We start from the raw sequence: 19,026 nt of genomic DNA, 5'->3' as shown, positions 1-19,026 counted from the left end.
CTAAAATAATGCAATAAACATAAATTAAACAACACAAGATGTAACATAAAACCTTAATATACATAACTGATACCAACACTGTTAAAAACCACAATTGAACTAAATGCCATTAAATGTGAAGCATAACTGTACATTTCTACAAAGCGCAGTGCTAAAATGATGGCTGAGCTGGTGGGCTGGACATCTACGAGGGGGTCTGCAGTGCTCACCTCCTTCCCAGAGCCAGAGACACACACTGGGCTCAAGGAGGAGGATGGTCTGGGTGAGATGGATATTGGTATGGATGTTACACTTGCAAGCTGAAGGATGAAGACCGTGCAAGTGCATATAGAGAAGATGAAATACATGTACAGATGCAATTCCACAGCACAGTCCAAACAGATGTATGGATGCTAGGACTCGAACTGTTGTAGATCACCACATGGCAAGCAGCAGAGGGCAGCGCTACGAATACACCTGTAAGTCACATCTCTTATATATTCAATACAAAAATCTGATATCACTACTGGTCTTTTTTGTTTTGTGCATTTTTTGATAATATGTGTTTTCTTTTCTAATTTGATGAATCAAAGTTCACTAGAAGTAGCCTTTCCACAAACTGAGATAAACAGTAATTTCTAGAAGGTCATTCACACGAACACAAAACACCATCATGGAAAACACACATGGCACTAAAATAATGCAATAAACATAAATTAAACAACACAAGATGTAACATAAAACCTTAATATACATAACTGATAACAACACTGTTAAAAACCACAATTGAACTAAATGCCATTAAATGTGAAGCATAACTGTACATTTAACTGCATACAGTAACCATTAAACAAGGAGCAAGTCATTATAGTGGCATTTTTACAGAAATTTTAATATGAAGGTAACTTTTTTAGCTTAAAATGCTGTTTGTTTTGTTTATTTCTAATTTTAAATAATAATTTTTAAAAATACATAATTTAAAGGTCACATATTTGACACCTTTCTGGAGTTTTATTTTAAGTCTTGATGTCCTTAAGAATATATATTTGCGGTATAAGTACCAAAAACCATCTCAATATATGGTTAGCCTGTCTAATTAATATTCATGAGCCTCTCTTCTGATTGGCCTGTTGTTTTCTGAGTGACGCACGGCCAGGCCAACCACAGGTAACTAGGGTCAGCCGACGTCACAGCGCTAGCTGGAGGCAGCAAAACAAAGGGGGAACGGGAGGTGGCCCATTCAAACCAGCGCAGATTTGGCTACATAAGGAGCTTAAAATATCATCTTCTTGAGATGTTGGGTGCCAGAATCGACGTAACACTCATCCTTTGAGTGAGAGTGTAACGTTACAGGTCGGCCGATCTGGTTTCGTGGTTAAAGTTAACCTTTTCGACATGTTTCCATGTTGTCGTTGCTCAGCAATGGCATGGACGAGATGTTGTCTGGGGGTTTGGCAAAAGGAGAGTGAGGCGGTGGGCGGTGCTCGGGGTGGTGACTGAAGGCGGTGACTGTGTAGTTCTGACGTCAACTTTTTACGGAAGTCACAACGGTTCGTGAAAAATCACAGCTACTTTATGCAGGCTGTGTGCATTTTACTGTGGACTGAAACGTATATGGTAGTTAAATAGCCCCTAGACTTCAATTATCTGAAAAAAGCCAGGAAATTTCAGTTTTGACAATATGGGACCTTTAATTGTGGTCTCATACTTTTGGACCCTACTGTACCTCAGTTATATCGGGTTTTGTGTTTCATACTGCTGTTTTTTCAGGCTTTGACAATTACATATATGTTTGTACAAAAGAATAAGGAACTTCAATTTGAGGAACACAAATGAGCGTGACTTAGTGAATGCCTGTTTTACTGATTGTTAAGAGACTCGCCCTCCTTTGGTTTGCATTCTTCGTGTTATTATTTAAAGCATTTATTTATTTATTTGTCCAGATGAGAAGATGTCTCCAGTGCTCGTTGGAGTGATTTTGGTTAATGCAATGGTAATGTTGAAATCAGATTTGTTTCTCTATATCTCAATTTTAAATTCTTCAAGTATGATCATAATTTGGTGCCTTGCTTCTTTATGTGTTTAACGAATGAAGATTAAAGGTATGTGTGAACCAACTCAATCATGGTCAGGCAGGGCAGAAAGAGGACGTTTGGGTGAGTAAATGTTCAGTTTATGCCTCTCAGACAATAATGAACCCGGTAAGACTACTGTATTATATTTGATACATACATTTCTAAAGCCTCTAAATGATCAACAGTCAAAATGTTGGTGAAAAACCTGCTGTAGCTGTTATACTGTTTAGCCTTTTTGTAAAAACATCCACCTTCTGGTTGTGGTTCATGTGTCTTTTTGTTGTGAAATCTTCACTGGGTTTTATAATGTAAACGTAACGACTTTTACATTGTTAGAAATATTTCAAGATGAACATTTACTGGAGCAACTTAGGTTTTTCATAATTTTTTTTAGAAAAATCATGCAGACTTTTGGGGAACATTTATTTGTGCATCTTACAAGCATCACTGTATTGCATTGCATTACATGTTTTGCCCCCACAATTAAAACTACAGCGCTTTGATCAAAAAACTATAGGTCTATTAAAGAGTGTACCATTCACACTATCTCAACCTGTTGCAGATGTGCCAGACTCGAACCTTCTGATCCAGAACGATGCAGTGTATCATCTTGTGAACACATCGTTCAGTTTTGAACAAGCCCAGCGTTACTGCCGTGGTCAGTCCAGCGGCCTCACGACCTCAGGGGTCAAAGAGGACGAGGAGGGAGCCCGACAGTTACTCTCTACATCCAACCTGAAGGGCCCGGTTTGGTTTGAAACCAACAAGAAACAGAGCCCGACACCTCATGTGCCCCTTCCCAAACAAAGTAAGTTTAGTTATGATGCTGGTATGATGTTGTAAGTCAATATCTCAAGAAAGTAAGTCAATATCTCTGTAACTTCACAGAAACGATCCTCAGAGGATTGTCTTTCACGTCTAAGGACGGCTATGCCCGTGTGAAGGCGTCTTTCCCGCCACTGTCCGCGGTGAGCGTCTGCGTGCGCTTGCAGTGGGACCCGCGGCACGAGAGCGTGTCCACGGTGTTCTCGTACGCAGCGCCGGTTTTCCTCAATGAATTCCAGCTCCGCGGACAGATTGACGAGCCCAAGCGAAATCAGGACAGAAAGGTCCACCTAGCGCTTCTTATTCAAGGACAGCATCATCACAAAGCCGAGCTGCCCGTTGATGAAGACTGGCACCATGTCTGCGTCACGTGGCGCTCGAGCGATGGATTTTGGGCAATTTATGTGGACGGAAAAAAGGGAGATTCTGGGAAAGGGAACGCTCAGGGAAATGCAAAGGATATCCACGGAGACGGGATATTTATATTGGGTCAAGACCAGGATAGTTTCGGTGTGACTCTCACGGAGCCGTTTTTTGGAAACTTGACCGATCTGAATGTTTGGGGTGAAGCTCTGGAGTTCCAGGATGTGAAGGAACTGAACACCTGCTCGCAGCTGACCAATCACAGAGCCTTATTCAGATGGCAGGACTGGAGCCTCACTGTCCATCAGTCTGTCCTGAACGTGTCTGCAACACTCACCTGTCCAGGTTATAGCATCATTTACCCATCCATCTGTCAAAATATCAGAAGATCCTAGTAGAATCTGTAAACAAATAATAACAACAACAATTATTTTTATTATTATTATAAAATATACTTAAAAAAATGCTAAAACATTTGAGCATATACTTTTTAAATATTTGATATTTTTATCATATTTATAATTTTTATGTTTCATATTTTACTTTAATATTTAAAACATATGCTCCTTTTTGTTAAACATCAGAGGATTCAAGTAGGATCTGTAAACAAATAATAATAAATGGTTATAACACATCGTTTTTTAAATAATATTTTATTGAAATTTTTACTATTGTTGTTATATATATATAATATTTTTAAAAATTATAGTATATGTTATTAATAATAATAATAATAATTGTATTATTATTATTATTATAACATATTCTTTCATTTTTCAATATTTACTATTTTTATATATTTAATATTTTTAAAAGTATATGTTAATAATATTAATAATAATAATAATAATTATTATTATTATTATTTGTTTACAGATATTTGTTTGGATCTTCTGATATAATTACTTCAGTATTTACTTCAATATTTAAAACAAACGTTTTGTTAAATATTTTGCCTAAAAATACAAATGTATCATATTTTCTATTTAATACATTTCTAATTGTTCTTAGGTGTCAATGCAGCTTTAAAATATCTACTTTTATTTCATTTATTATATATTTATTATCATTGAAATTTTTCGTTGTTGTTTCAGCTGAAATGTGAAAATGAATTCATTTTTTCTTCCATCAAAGTTTCTGTTAACTTGTGGTGAAAATGCCTGTTTTTGCAGGGTCCCTGAAGACAACAAAGACACAAGAAAAGGAATGTGACGTTTTTAATGGCTGGTCTGACGGTCAGCCTCAATACAGCACTGCCCCCTGCACACACACGCTCCCCTTCATCTGCAGAATGAGCAAAGGTTTGTATGAGAGAGAGCATGTATGTGGGAGTTACTGTAGCCCAATAAAGTGTGAATGTATTGAAGAGCTGTGAGTGTGTACAGAGTGACCGTGCAGCTCTCTGATCCACAGAACACTATCTGAAGATGAAGGACCTGAGAGAATCTCTGGCGTTCAACCCAAGCTCCTTCATGCAAAGTCTCATGCACTATGGCGTGGTACAGCCGATTTCTAAAAAGTGCTTTCTTAGCATGAATATTTTGCACACAGTTTTACCAAACTATAATTACAAACAACCAAAAACAGTGACTGTAAAGAATTCCAGCAATAAAAGTAAAACAAGTATATTACATATCGATTTTTGTTACCATCTAACATGTATTTTGTCCTGTTTCTCTCAGACTGCAGACGATGTGCTCTCTGATACTGTAGATGGGCAGAGTTGGGCCTCAGTGTCCCGTCTGTTGAACGTGTCTGAGCAGGTTGTTTTAAAGGAGCAGAAGCAGCTGGAGGACAGGGACATGCTCTCTCTCATGCATGTTCTCTCTCGGGCCGCTGACCTGCCTAGCACCGACAACCATAGCCGGCGTGATGCGGAGAGCCTCAGCCAGAGCTTCATCACCATTGCAGATTCACTCATCAGCCAAGACAATGCCAGTAAATGGAACAGCATCAAAGAGGTGACTGAAGTGATCTATTCCTTAACCGTTTTGTGTTGAATAATTACTAATCATTAAAAGTGATTTTTGATGATCTCATGGACTGGCACACTTCTTAAAGTGACAACGTTTTTCTAATATTATTTCTAAAATAATAATAATAATAAATTAAATACATTTTAAAATGTTAAACAGTTCTTTTAAATTGTAACAATATTTCACAGATTTAATGTTCTTACTGTATGATCAAATAAAGGCAGCCTTTGGTGAGCATAAGATACTTCTTTAAAAAAAAACATTGACCACAAACCTTTAAATGATAGTGTAAGTCATTATATGATACTTGATAATTCAGTAATTAATGCACATTCAAAAATGAGTTTTATAAATAAGCAATATCACAAGAGCAGTTCCAGTGAATATTATCACTACAGCACAATTGGTGTGTGATATTGTTTTTATACAACCGCTGAATAAGTTCAGTAAAGAAGTTAATATTATCTTGCATTTTACATACAATGTGATTGGTTATTTCTGGGTTTATGTTTAATTAATTAATTGATTAATTTATTTATTTATTTTTGGGTTGCCATCAGAAATAGTTTCAAAAGAAACCTTTCATTTCTTTACAAATCTGTGCTTTGTAGGTAGGGAAGAGCCCAATGGCAGTCATACAGACTGTAGACCGCATGGTGAGTAACCTTAAGTCTCTGCTGATGGACGACACAGACAGTGTGCAGATACACAGCAACAATATCAGTAAGTTACACAGACATACAGAGGAACAAGACAGACATGCACTGAAATTTAAACCAAAGTCAAAAAACTGTGGTTCTGTGTTGCAGAGCTGCAAGTCCAACAGAAGCTGCTGTCTGAAAGTTCTCACATTTCTGCGTTTTGTGGACTGGATGCGGGAAATCATGACTGCATCTCTGTCCCAGCTGAAAACATGAAGGAACTACAAAACAATGGTAGGGACCAGGAGATTAAGTTTCACAGTGTATACTTTTTCAGTTGTCATTGTGAAACCTGGCTGGTTTTTTTTCTTCCCTTAATTTGTATGTGCTTGTTTAGGCTTCAATAAGGTGACTTTACTGAATACATGGTACAGCTCTGTGAATTGTCTCTCAGAGAGAGGGGAAAACATTACTCTTTCTCCTATAGTCAGTGATGGATCTCATAGGTAAGCCATCATACACAGTATGCAGATTCATTTAATTTATTCATCAGATCAGCTGTGTCTGCGTTACATGAACACAGTCTTAAAAATATAGGTCCATAGTGAGTTTTCGCAGCCATGCCATAGAGCAACCATTTTTTGTTTTCCCAAACGAACCTTTCAGTGAACAGTTCCTAAAAGAATCATTGTTTTCTTTTGCGGAATGGAAAGATTCCATTGATGTTAAAGGTTCTTCATGGAACCATAGATGCCAATAACGAACTGTATTTTTAAGAGTGTGTGGTACTTCAAACTTAAATTGCAGGAGAATCCCTTATTACAGAATTTGCATATGGGTTAGACATAAGAGAATTGCTTGTTATTTCATATTTCACTGTAATTACAACATGAATGTTTTGTCATATTGCTGATGGGAGTGTGTGATTGTATAAATCAGGCATCTGCGAACAGTCTTGGGCTCATCGGTCATCTCTAGTACAGTGCTGGCAGATGGACAGCCGATCAGCATGGCCATAAACTTCAGACTCCAGCACAGGATTCAGGTACAAGAAATAACATGTATCGTTTTTATTGTGATCAAGGAATCAGTATAGGAATCATTTAACCACATTTAAGTTTCATTACAAACCTATATGACTTCCCTTTTTCCATGGAACAGGTGATTTTGCTGAATGTCAAAGCTGCTCTTTTGCATACAGGAACTCAATAGGAACAGGAACAGGAAGAACCACATAAGGGCATGAAGCACACAAGGGAAAACTAGGTCATGGAGAGCACATGAGGAGAAAAACACAAGACAGGAACACAGAGCTGACCATGGGTGTGACTTTACCTCCCCCTCCCGGAAGGCGCACCTTGTAACATCCAACGGGGAGGAGGGGTGGGCGCTCTGGAGGCCTCTACAGACAGGTTTACGTGAGACGGACGGCCTCTAGGGCGGTACCGGATCTGAGACGCATGGCGGACCAAGCAGCTCCAGGTGCCATGGCAGATCAGGCAGTTTGGGGACTCATGGCGGAGCAGGCAGACTAGGGAGCCATGGCGGAGCAGGCAGATTAGGGAGCCGTGGCGGAGCATACAGTTCAGGGGGCCATGGCGGAGCAGACAGTTCAGGGGGCCATGGCAGAGCAGACAGTTCAGGGGGCCATGGCGGACCAGACAGTTCAGAAGGCCATGGCGGAGCAGACAGTTCAGGGGGCCATGGCAGAGCGGCCTCTGTGGCCTTGGCCTCGACACTCGGCCCGGCCCGGCCTCTACGGCCGGAGCCCTATAGCCCCCCCAAAAAAATTCCTGGGGGGAAATTTCAGGTCCTGAGGCCCTCCGTTGGCCTGACTTAGGAGCAGCGGCCCTCCCTGGGCTTGACTCGGGAACTGTGGCCCTCTCTGGACTGGACTGGGGAACAGGAGCCCTCTCTGGGGTGGACTTGGGAAAAGAGTCTTTCTCTGGGCTGGATGTGGGAACTGGAGCCCTCTCTGAGCTGGATGTGGGAACGGGAGCCCTCCCTGGGCTTAACTTGGGAACAGGAGCCCTCTCTGAGCTTAATTTGGGAACAGGAGCCCTCTCTGGGCTTAACTTGGGAACAGGAGCCCTCTCTGGGCTTAACTTGGGAACAGGAGCCCTCTCTGGGCTTAACTTGGGAACTGGAGCCCTCTCGGGGCTGGACGTGGGAGCAGGAGCCCTCTCGGGGCTCTGGTCAGGGGGTGGAGCCGACACTGGAGCAGACTCAGGGGCTGGAGCCGACACTGGAGTAGACTCAGGGACTGGAGCCAACACTGGAGCGGACTCAGGGGCTGGAGCCGACACTGGAGCGGCCGGCGGGCTTGAGAGTGCAGGGGCCGGTGGGCTTGACTGCGGAGCGGCCGGCAGGCTTGAGACAGGAGCGGTCCTGGATCGGAGCCGGACACTCTCCAAACACCGGAGGATCCCTTCCCACGGGGCGATAGTAATTGGCCCCAATCCAGAACAAAGAATTTATTGTGGCGTCATCCAACGCCGTCAAGACGGCGAGCTCGCAGAATTCCCGGGCGAATTCCACAAACGGGAGATCCCTGCTGGCTAGGGCGGAGAATCTCGCGGCGATCTCCATCACCACAGGGAAAAGGGAAAAAGAAAACTTTCAGAAACGGAAACAAAAACGAGGAGAAGGGGTGCCGCTTACTGTTTGTTTTGGTCCTTTGTTCTGTCACAACTGCTACTGTGTTGGAGCGAGGAACGAGGAGCACGTAGGAGAATCACCATAAATACAGTCTTTATTTATCGAAACCACAAGGAACACACACGTAGCACCTGGAATGACATTTAACAAAGGACGTTAGACACAGGAAACACTGGGCTTAAGTAAATGTAACTGAACGAGGGAATTAACAAGACACAGCTGAAACAAATGGAACTCAATAGGAACAGGAACAGGAAGAACCACATAAGGGCATGAAACACACAAGGGAAAACTAGGTCATGGAGAGCACATGAGAAAAACACAAAACAGGAACACAGAGCTGACCATGGGTGTGACTTTACCTCCCCCTCCCGGAAGGCGCGCCTTGTAACATCCAACGGGGAGGAGGGGTGGGCGCTCTGGAGGCCTCTACGGACATCACATCATGATTAGAAATCATTCAAATATGCTAATAATCTGCTCAAGAAAAATTTTCTAATTATCAATTTTGATTAATCTTTTGTAACATCATAAATGTTTTTGCTGTCACTTTTGAGCAATTTAATGTATCCTTGCTGAAGAAAATTTTAAAAGTGAAGTGACATGGCCAAGTATTGGTGACCCATACTAGGAATTATTGCTCTGCATTTATCCCATCCAAAGTCCACACACACAGCAGTGGGCAGCCATTTTTTTTTATGCTGCAGGTGCCCTGGGAGCAGTTGGGGGTTCAGTGCCTTGCTCAAGGGCACCTCAGTTGTGGTATTGAAGGTGGGAGAGAGTGCTGTACATCCCTCACCTACGATCCCTGCTGGTACGAGACTTGAACCGGCAATCTTTGGGTTACGAGTCTGACTCGCTAACCATTAACCATAACGCTCCCCAAAATTTCTGAACAGTAGTATTTGTGAAGATTTCAATAGGATTTGTCATTTGAGGAGAACTGTTTAAAATGAGGATTGATCAGGATTGAATCTAGTGTGTTGTTGGATAGTCATGCCTGACTTCAGCTACAATGCTTCTTTTTTTTCACTCTTTAGAACAGTTCACAGAATTTGACACCTATCTGTTCTTTTTGGGATTTTGACCTAATGTAAGTAATTTTCATGTACTTACATTTATTGTATTTTGTAAATTCTCAAATGTTCTCATTTATGTTTTGTATAACTGATGAAATCTTGTTCTTTTGTCTTGACACCTCAGGCCAGATCGGGGAGGGTGGTCAACAAAGGGTTGCACCTTTATTTCCTCTCTGAATAACTCAACTTCCTGTTCCTGTAACCACACTACCAATTTTGCCTTGCTGTTACAGATCTCCGAAGTTCAGGTAAGGTATTAAGCAGTACCTGTAATAGATGAAAAAATCATGGTATAAAGACTGGATACTGTACATGAATTTGACCAATAATTATTAATTTATGAAAAACAGGTTTGTGTAGTTGCAGAAAGTTATTTTAGTATTATATGTATTTAGTAATATAGTATTTGTTAATATTTTGGATTACCTTTTATTTTTTTATTTTTGAATTAGCTTATTATTTTTTTTTATTTCAGTTTCAGTTCACATTTGCCTAAATATATTACTAAAATATTTTTTTTTGTTAAAATATAGCGACCCTGGTTGCAGATAAACATAAAGAAGCAGAGTCTGACCACTACAGAAAAGAAAGAGTTCAATTAAAAGAGCCAGAAAAGTGTGTATGTCGTTTGAATATATAGTTAAATATAATTGAACCAATATACATTTAGGCCGAATAAAAAAATCTACAGAAGGCATATTTATGTCATATTTAATGAGTGTGTAATATTTTGTGGGTAATCCATATTAAAAAACACTTACAGCACTATACTTTTTTGTAAATCAGTAGTACATCAAAATTCAAATCCGGTTTGAATTTTCTTTGTGTGTGTTTTAGAGAAATGAAGATGAGACAGGCCTGCAGATCTTCAGTTTGATTGGCTGTGGTGTGTCTCTGTGTAGTCTCATCTTCACATTTATTCTCTTTGTGGCTGTTGGGTGAGAAAACAAAGCAAAACATTCAACTGTATAGTGTGGCTCATAGCAGAGTCTTACCTGGCATTGCATTATGTGTTGCTCTCTGTCTCCCTCTAGCGTTCCAAAGTCAGATCGGACTACAGTTCACAAAAACCTGATAGTGGCGCTGGCTGTAGCTCAGTTACTTCTTATTTTCAGCGACTGGGCTTCGGGAAACCAGGTGTGACTTCTATATCTGTCAACATACAGTGTATGTGTTGATAAAAAGTAGGGAAACAACTGTGAAATTACCACATAGTAGTGATTTCTTCAGAGGTAAATTACACACAACCATTCAAAAGTGACTTTATATAAAAAAAAATAATTAAATACATTTGTGACGTGAGGCCAAGTATTGTGCACACACACAGCAGTGAACACACACACCGTGTACACACACCCAGAGCAGTGGGCAGCCATTTATGCTGTGGCACCTGGGGAGCAGTTGGGGTTTTGGTGCCTTGCACCTCAGTCGTGGTATTGAAGGTGGAAGAGAGCGCTGTACATTCACTCCCCCCACCTACAATCCCTGCCAGTATGAGACTCAAACCCACAACCTTTGGGTTACGAGTTCAACTCTCTAACCATTAGGCCACAACTTCCCCAAAGAGTAACATGTAAAAGTGTTACAAACTTTGTTTCATGTTTTCCACAAAAAAATATTAAGCAGCACAGCTGTTCTCAACATTGGTAATAATCAGAAATGTCTCTTGAGCAGCAAATCAGCATATTAGAATGATTTCTGAAGGATCATGTGACACTGACTGGAGTAAAGCTTTTCATCACAGAAATAAATTACATTTTAAAATATATTGAAACAAAAAAAAATGGTATTTTTAATTGTAATCATATTTCACATTATTACTGTATGTTTTGATCAAATAAATGCAGCCTTGGTGGGCATAAAATACTTTTTTCGTTAAAAAAAAAAAATTATAATAATCCTACCGACCCCAAACTTGTTCCTATTTATATTTCTATGTAACAGTCTAATAATATATTTTGATTAATAAAAAGAGAAAACCAATTTAAATGCTATTTTTGCATTCAAGTAAACATTTCTGATGTAGATGTAGTGATATCAGATATGGACATGTTTTGAATATTGAATATTTGAATTTGAATAAAGTATGTGTATGTTGATGTGGAGCAGGAAGTCTGTTGGTTGGTGACGGTGCTCCTGCATCTGTTTTTCCTGTCATCTTTCTGCTGGATGCTGGTGGAGGGCTTGATGCTCTGGAGTAAAGTGGTCTCTGTTAACATCAGCGAGGAGAGGAGAATGAAGCTGTACTATGTGCTGGGCTGGGGTGAGAACCGTCTGTATGTGTAAATCATTATGACTCATATTCTGTTTGATTAACCTTCCTCTCATGCATTGTGTCTGTATTTGCTTTGTCTTTCTTAGGGCTGCCGGTTGTTATAGTCGCTGTAACCTTGGCATCCACTTTGGATCGGTATAAAGCACAGCAGCACTGCTGGCTGAACCTTCAGTCGCATGTTATTTGGGCTTTTGCAGGGCCTGTGCTCTTTGTTTTGGCTGTAAGTATATCACAAGTGTGCAGCTCCTTGAGTAAGTGTGTCAGAATAATTGTCACAATGGAGCTCTTATTTGCTTTTGAGTGTATATGCAGTACAGCTCCGATGGTTTTAAAGTCAGCATGAAATCTATTTCCTAAATGCATTTTATAGATCCTTTTGTAAACAATTCATCTGTGCATGTTTGCTTTTTGTTTAGTTTTAACCGTATAATGTTTAATCAAAATGTCATTACAAAATGTCTTCACATGAAACAACAGTCTTTTTTTCTGGTGACATGCTGGACTTCTCCAATCATTTAGTTCATTTAAACCCGTCTGTTTCTTACAATTAACTGTAAGCTGTCATTCAGGTCTCCCTCCATTCAATCAACAACAGCTGGATAGGCCCACCCTATTTTCTTTTTTCGATAATCCAATAAGTATGTCTCAGTGTGGAAGAAAAGATCTGCGACTTTAAATCAGGCTGGACTGCAAAGGACACTTTATGCAAAAATGTCAGCTAAATGCATAATGTACGAATGCAATGTGTGCATTAAATGGCAAAGATCTCATTTGTAAAAATGTAATTAAAATTAAAATTAAAGGTTGTTTGCACATTAAACCAGTTTAAGGGATCATGTCATCATGAAGCATATTTTCCATATTCTTTTAAATCTTGAACTTGATCTATTTACTTTTAAACAAATTTCTGTAAACTCCCAAAAAGATGATTTATTGAAACTTTGTTGCAGTAACATCTCATTCTGAACTATCTAGTAATCCTATAGTGATTTGTGATACTGTCCCGTGCAATATAGTGTTGTAGTATTGTAGGCCATGTATTTTTGTAGGCCAAAGCCAGAAGTTTGCATCACCCTGCTTCCCCTGACAAAAGCCCAGTAGGATTTTTCCATTGGCTTTTGGATTGTTGCAGAAAAGAACCTGTGTTTTGTACATCATGTTAATTTTAAATGAACACAACATTAATGAATTTTGAAGCCTAAATACAAATAGCAGGAGTACAAAGCTAAACATGTGCTATAAATGGTCACATGACTTCAACATTACCACCATTAAGTTTCTGACAACTCAGTTTTTATTTAAAAAAACATTTTCCCTAAAAGTTTGAGTTATAATAGCTTGCAAGCCTGCAGTTATACACACAATGAGGCTGTAAAAGCAACCAGTGAGTAAATGAGTTTACCTGTTTTACATGATTTGTAATGTCTCGACAACCTCTGTAGTCCCATTTAGCCACTTGTTGGCAACCGCCTTTTTCCAAGACAAATAAAAGCTTTAAAAAAAAATCACAAAGCGAGGCATTACTGATGCATTTTATGTCATAGAATAAAACGTGAAATTATCTTGAGCCTGTGTTCACCACAGACAATATTTCAGGCATTTAAACAAAAAACTAAATTAATTTGAGGCGATGGAACTGGAAATGATAACATGCAACTTTCAGCAAATCACCAGCAAATTTCCAGGTTTTGGCCTACAAAAATATGTCACCCCTGCTGTGAACGTGAAGAGGGGTGTTTCTCAAAGGCACAAAAATCTAGCGTAGCGTTAGTTCTGGCAGGTCACGTTAGTCAAGCTCGCATCAGCTGACTCTCAGCTGATCCCCATCTACCTATGAGAATACGACACCTATCTAAGCATTCATATATAAGGTCCCTCAGTATTATCAGCAGTTTTCGCATTGCTCAATAGCTAATTACCCTCCTCCATCCCCAGCTCCCCCTCTGACAGTCAGGATTCAACTTTCTGATTCTCCTTGAATCAGACTAATTCTAAAATGTGTACATAACATTATTGAACTTTAACAATATCTGCAATACATTTATGTTGGTTCTGTTCTGTTTACCCTGGGGGGTTATCGCTGCTCTCCCTGCTCTCATCCATGCTAGGCTGCATGGATGCGCAGGAAGTTCTTGCCCAGAACAGAACCATACCGCCAATCCAAACTGTATGCTAATTGTCAATCATCTTCGACGATAGCGGTCCTGACAGAACTCCACTAATATTATAAGTTTACCTGCTGAAAAATACTGAAAATGTATTATAAGACCCTTTAAAAGTTGAAATATGGTCTTCCTTGTAGCAGTGTCTGATGGGAGATATGGTTCTCTGTTCTTAGGTCAATGGTGTGGTGCTTTTTCGGGTTGTTATGGTTACAGTGGCCAGTGCACGTCGCAGAGCCAAAAGGCTGACACCTAGTTCTGATTCGAAACTTCACACGCTAGATCTTACCTGGTGAGTTCTTTTCACTACTCAACTGCCTTTGAAATAAATACAGGCCAGAGTTAATATACAAAAGCAGTATCAGCCAGTCATTACTCGTTATTGTAGACAGTTCTAGTTTTTCTCTTATCTTGTTGAACAGAGGAAGCACCTGTCCGCCAGTAACTCATTTGTTCCTATCAGCCACCTGGACTTGAGAAGATATGATACAAATAGCCACAGCTACTCCTCTGTTTGTCCTGTTATATGGATATTTCATATAAAGAAAGAGCAGAAATGAATCAGAAGTGTCTGTATAATTAGCAGAGAACTGGAGTGTCCTTGAAGCAGAGTTTCTGTCATACTGATGTAAAACTGAGCAGCCTAGCCAGTGCAGTAATATGAAGGTTTAATAGTGTGTTTGTGTGCACATGCAGGGCAGCGACGCGGCCAGTATTGATCTTGTTACCAGTTTTAGGTCTGACCTGGCTGTGTGGAGTGCTGGTACACTTGTCTGTCGTCGTGGCCTATGTGTTCATCACACTCAGTGCTTTTCAGGTAACACTCAGCACTTCTACTATGGCTGGGCGATTATTCACATTTTATTTTCGGTTACGATTTTGGCTTCCAGTGGTTATGATAACAAAAAAATTAAGATGAATTGATTATTCTGCTGCATTCAGTTTCTCAATGCTGTTGTTTTGTCTTGTATTACAAACTCTGCAAACACTGGAGTGTTGTAAATATTTTAGTTACTTGCGATAATATAAATATGAATTATAATTTCTTGTTAAATTTGCGTTCGTTTTTTTTTTCAGTTGAATAATATTTCAAGTTCAAGGAAATACACTGTTGAAAATAAGGTTACAGTTCAATAAATGCATGATGTCTATTGACAAAGTATTGACAAAAATAATTATGTTTATCGTTTTTGTCAAAATCGGCCAGCTCTTACTCAACCATGCATGTTTTGCCTTCCTCTTAATCCGACTCCAGTCTATCAACATGGTTGAAATGAACTTCCTCTCTCGGTTTTCAGCTTCATGTAGCTCTCTTTTACTGTCTCTTTCTTCCTCCCATGTCTATAAATTCCCTCCCAGACCTTGTTAATGTAGATTTACTGTGTGCATCTGGGAAAAAGATAAAAGAAGCAGAAGACAGATAGAGAAAATGAGGGAGACACACAGAGAGGAGGAGACACATGAGCAGAGTCCATCACTGCAAGGAAACTCTTCAGTGCAGATCTATCTTGAATGTTTTATAGTAGAGGTCTGGGAGAGCAGCAAGCGTAAAGATGCAGGAAGTATATGGAACATTCCTGTTAGCTGTAATATATGGCTGATTCTGTGCTAACAAGATCTAAGAATAAACCTTTTATGATTTGAGCTAAACCTCCAAAAACAAGGTTTCTCCTGGTTATTTTTTACTGTTTTAATGATACTGTTTATTACACCCCAGACACTGAATCTTCAGACATCTGAGTAAACTATATTTTAAGTATAATGTTTTGGCCTAGAAAACTAAAATTTATTTAATGTTTATTATATTATTATTTTTATTGAAATTATTTCAAACTGTTTATTTTCTGTTGCTTAATCTCTAAACACAATAATTGATTGAAACAAACCCATATATTATAACACAAAATCGAAAAGAAAAATTAGAAATTATTTTCCATATAGCACTGTGAATTTTCATTATATTTTGCATTAAAAATTGCATTGTGACATTATTTTCATTACAATGCAACATATTTCCACTTTCCCAAATTCTTGTTACTGTAATGCAAAAAATTTAATTAATAATAAAAAAAAAATTAAATGTTGTTTTAATTAAATCCCAAGTGGATCATCCCGGAAGATGATTTATGGCCCAAATATAGGCTTCATTTTCTTTATGAAGAATATAATTTTTATTTTAGAGAATTATATTTGGAGATGAAATATGACTCGTAAATTGCTGAGATTGACACAATATTTTGCATTTTATTTTTATTCATGTATTATTGCTTTGACATGTTTGCAAAACGAACAGTAGAATGACCCATATACACCATTATAAATGATCATATAAACATCTTTTAGTGACTATAAAGTTTAAAAGTTACTTTGCTCAGTGTTGTTAACATTCTACTCACTAGCATGAGTGAGCGTCCATGTTATTTCATTAAATGTCTCCTCTCATTCTAGGGCCTGTATATTTTTCTGGTGTATGCGGTTTACAACAGTGAGGTATGACTCACTGATAACATCAGCTATCAGTTTATATTTTTCTTATATTTCTAATCTTATATTTCGAAGAAGTTGAGTGATTTCCTTTCTAAATTGCAACATAATACTGTTTCTGGATGTTTTATGCGTGTAATGTAGGTGCGAAATGCAATAAGAAGAATCCAGGACAAGCGAAAAGCTTTGTCATTTACTGTAAGACCTTATTTTTGTTCATTTAAATAGTTGAACAGTTTAAATCTGTTTCTCTGTTATTGTACTCACTTTTGATGTAATTTCCTCTTGCAGAACTGTTCACAGCCTATCAGCTTCTTGCCCTCCCAAAAATCTCCCAGTGCTTCATGGGTACACAGCCTGCCGACTCATTCCAGCCCAGAGAGCAGCGAGAGCTCGACTCCCATCACCACTTCCACAGCCAACTCGCTCGTCTTTAAGAACGGTGCGTGAAACTCATCCGTATCGACCATCTGCAGCTAAATTGGTGTTACTTTTAGTCAACATGAAACTTAAAACAGATTTGCTTGCATGTAACATCTCTGTCCTTTCCTCTTTATATGTTAGAACGGTTTAAAGAGGACCATATTGTGAGTTTCCCATTAAAACCAGCTAACATAAGTCAGGTAAGCTGCAAACCACACATATTTTTCACTGATATTTTTCACATCATCAGATAGTAATTAGGCTTGTCACTACAACCAATTGTTATAAATCCAACGTTACCTGGACACATACAGTACACTCATGTTAAGCAATGTATTATATAGCAAATTTCAAATGCTTTATTGTTACTGTATATCAATAAAAATGTAAACTATATTATCGTTACTACAACTATAATGTAGTACTATAACTATATTATCCAGCGATATATTAAAAGTTGCATATATATATATATATATATATATATATATAGTACATCCTACATATTGTATACTCACATAAAGAAATATTCTAATAACAACATGCTGCTGTGAGCATGTAAGAAATATTGCTGCTGCAAATATAACATACATAAAATAACCCGCATATAGCATTCATGAATCATCTCGTAGCAGATCAATACAGGTGGAGCTGGGGAAGGTGAAGGGTTTCTGAAGCAAGCTGCAGCTGCTACGGCAAGCACTAGTCGTATATTTGAATGTTGAGCAGCGAGCTCATTGGCTACCGATACAGGAGAGAACCAATCAGCTGCCATGTGATAATGATGTCATTAGATCATTGAGTTAGACCTATCGGACTGCGCCATCTAGAGTTTCATGCGAGAACTCTGTGTGTGTGTGTGTGTGTGTGTGTATATATAAATATAAATATATATATATTATATCCAACTTTATCCGCATACCTACTGTGCACTCAAGTAAAGTGATATTTACTATAGTAAATCTCAATTCTCGTCCAAAAATGTAACTGTATTATCGTGCAGCTCTTTATATAATGTTGCATTATTGCATATATAAGCATATGCAACTTTCTCTGCAAACATACAGTAGGGTGATATTCACTAAACAAATAATCTCAATTGCTTACTTGCTTATATAGTTGCAAAATGTAAACTGCTTTGAAACAGTGTGTATTGTGAAAAGTTCAATACAAATCAAATTGACTTGATATTACAGCATTATCTTTTGTTTCAGGTGGTTCAGCTGACAGCCTCTAAGCCCTCAGGTAAAGAACTGTTTCATATGAACTTGTTGCAAGATAAAGTGTGTCCACACCAAAGCACTAGTTCTTCACTAGCAGGATAAGCGAAAAGCTTTGTCACTTCTCAACAAATATGTGATAAATAAAAAGAAATTAATATTAGAATAGACAACAGTTGAATCTAAAACCAATGCTGTTGGCCGAACAGTTTAAATCCATTGAGAACTGAGCTTAAAAATGGTCCAAATAGCATGACGGAATAAAGCTTTGATATGTTTAAATTATGCCATCAAAATACTGCTATGGTAAGTACTGCTATTTCTTTCTTTTTTTTGCTTCACCACAGGCTGTTGAGGGGAAAACTACACTACAGTTCTGCATGGACTCGTGTCTTATCCTGGGATGAAGACGTAGCTCTTTCTGTGGAGGAGCACACACTGCCTCCTCCGCAATCCTGCAGGCCGTCTCGTTCCCAGAGCTCAGTCTGTGCTGAGTGAGTAAATGTTTTTTGATTAACATGAAACAACTCTTTCAGTAAACGCTCAATGAGACTGTGCTCAGCATGGCACATAAAGACTTCTCAATCATTTTATAATGTATAGATGTCGTCAGAGTACAAAGGCTCGTAGTACTAAAAAAGGACAACAAAGAGCATCACACCATTTATCGTGGCCAGACTTGTTAGTGATTTTTGAATTCGGTTGGAAACGAGCAGCCAATCCGTGGAGATTTACATTCAATATTTTGAAGAATCAGAAAACTGTGGACATTGAAACCTGCCAGCTGTTTGATCTTTCTGAAGAGACTGTTCAAAGTATCAATATATAATTTCAATAACACATAATTTAATTTTTTATAAAAAACA

The 19,026-nt window shown here is 38.6% G+C and overlaps 1 protein-coding gene across 1 annotated transcript; it reads left to right on the top strand.

Moving 5' to 3' along the window:
• Positions 1–2,068: 2,068 nt before the first annotated feature.
• Positions 2,069–18,798, top strand: LOC107563844 (adhesion G-protein coupled receptor D2-like). The gene is made up of 24 exons (XM_016248815.1): positions 2,069–2,135; positions 2,617–2,862; positions 2,943–3,587; positions 4,415–4,543; positions 4,656–4,741; positions 4,925–5,203; positions 5,830–5,941; positions 6,028–6,153; positions 6,257–6,365; positions 6,799–6,904; positions 9,558–9,610; positions 9,721–9,844; positions 10,434–10,534; positions 10,631–10,733; positions 11,706–11,859; positions 11,958–12,091; positions 14,210–14,325; positions 14,730–14,850; positions 16,482–16,523; positions 16,662–16,715; positions 16,809–16,959; positions 17,082–17,140; positions 18,155–18,185; positions 18,508–18,798. Exons 1-24 carry the CDS (start codon positions 2,069–2,071, stop codon positions 18,513–18,515), a joined length of 3,156 nt encoding a protein of 1,051 aa, XP_016104301.1. The 3' UTR covers positions 18,516–18,798.
• Positions 18,799–19,026: the final 228 nt, after the last annotated feature.

The sequence above is a fragment of the Sinocyclocheilus grahami genome, unplaced genomic scaffold (genome assembly GCF_001515645.1).
Source record: "Sinocyclocheilus grahami isolate Dianchi unplaced genomic scaffold, SAMN03320097.WGS_v1.1 scaffold892.1, whole genome shotgun sequence".
Classification (NCBI taxonomy): domain Eukaryota; kingdom Metazoa; phylum Chordata; class Actinopteri; order Cypriniformes; family Cyprinidae; genus Sinocyclocheilus; species Sinocyclocheilus grahami.
Note: the sequence above shows the minus strand (reverse complement) of the source record. Positions and strands in the feature narration are given on the sequence as shown.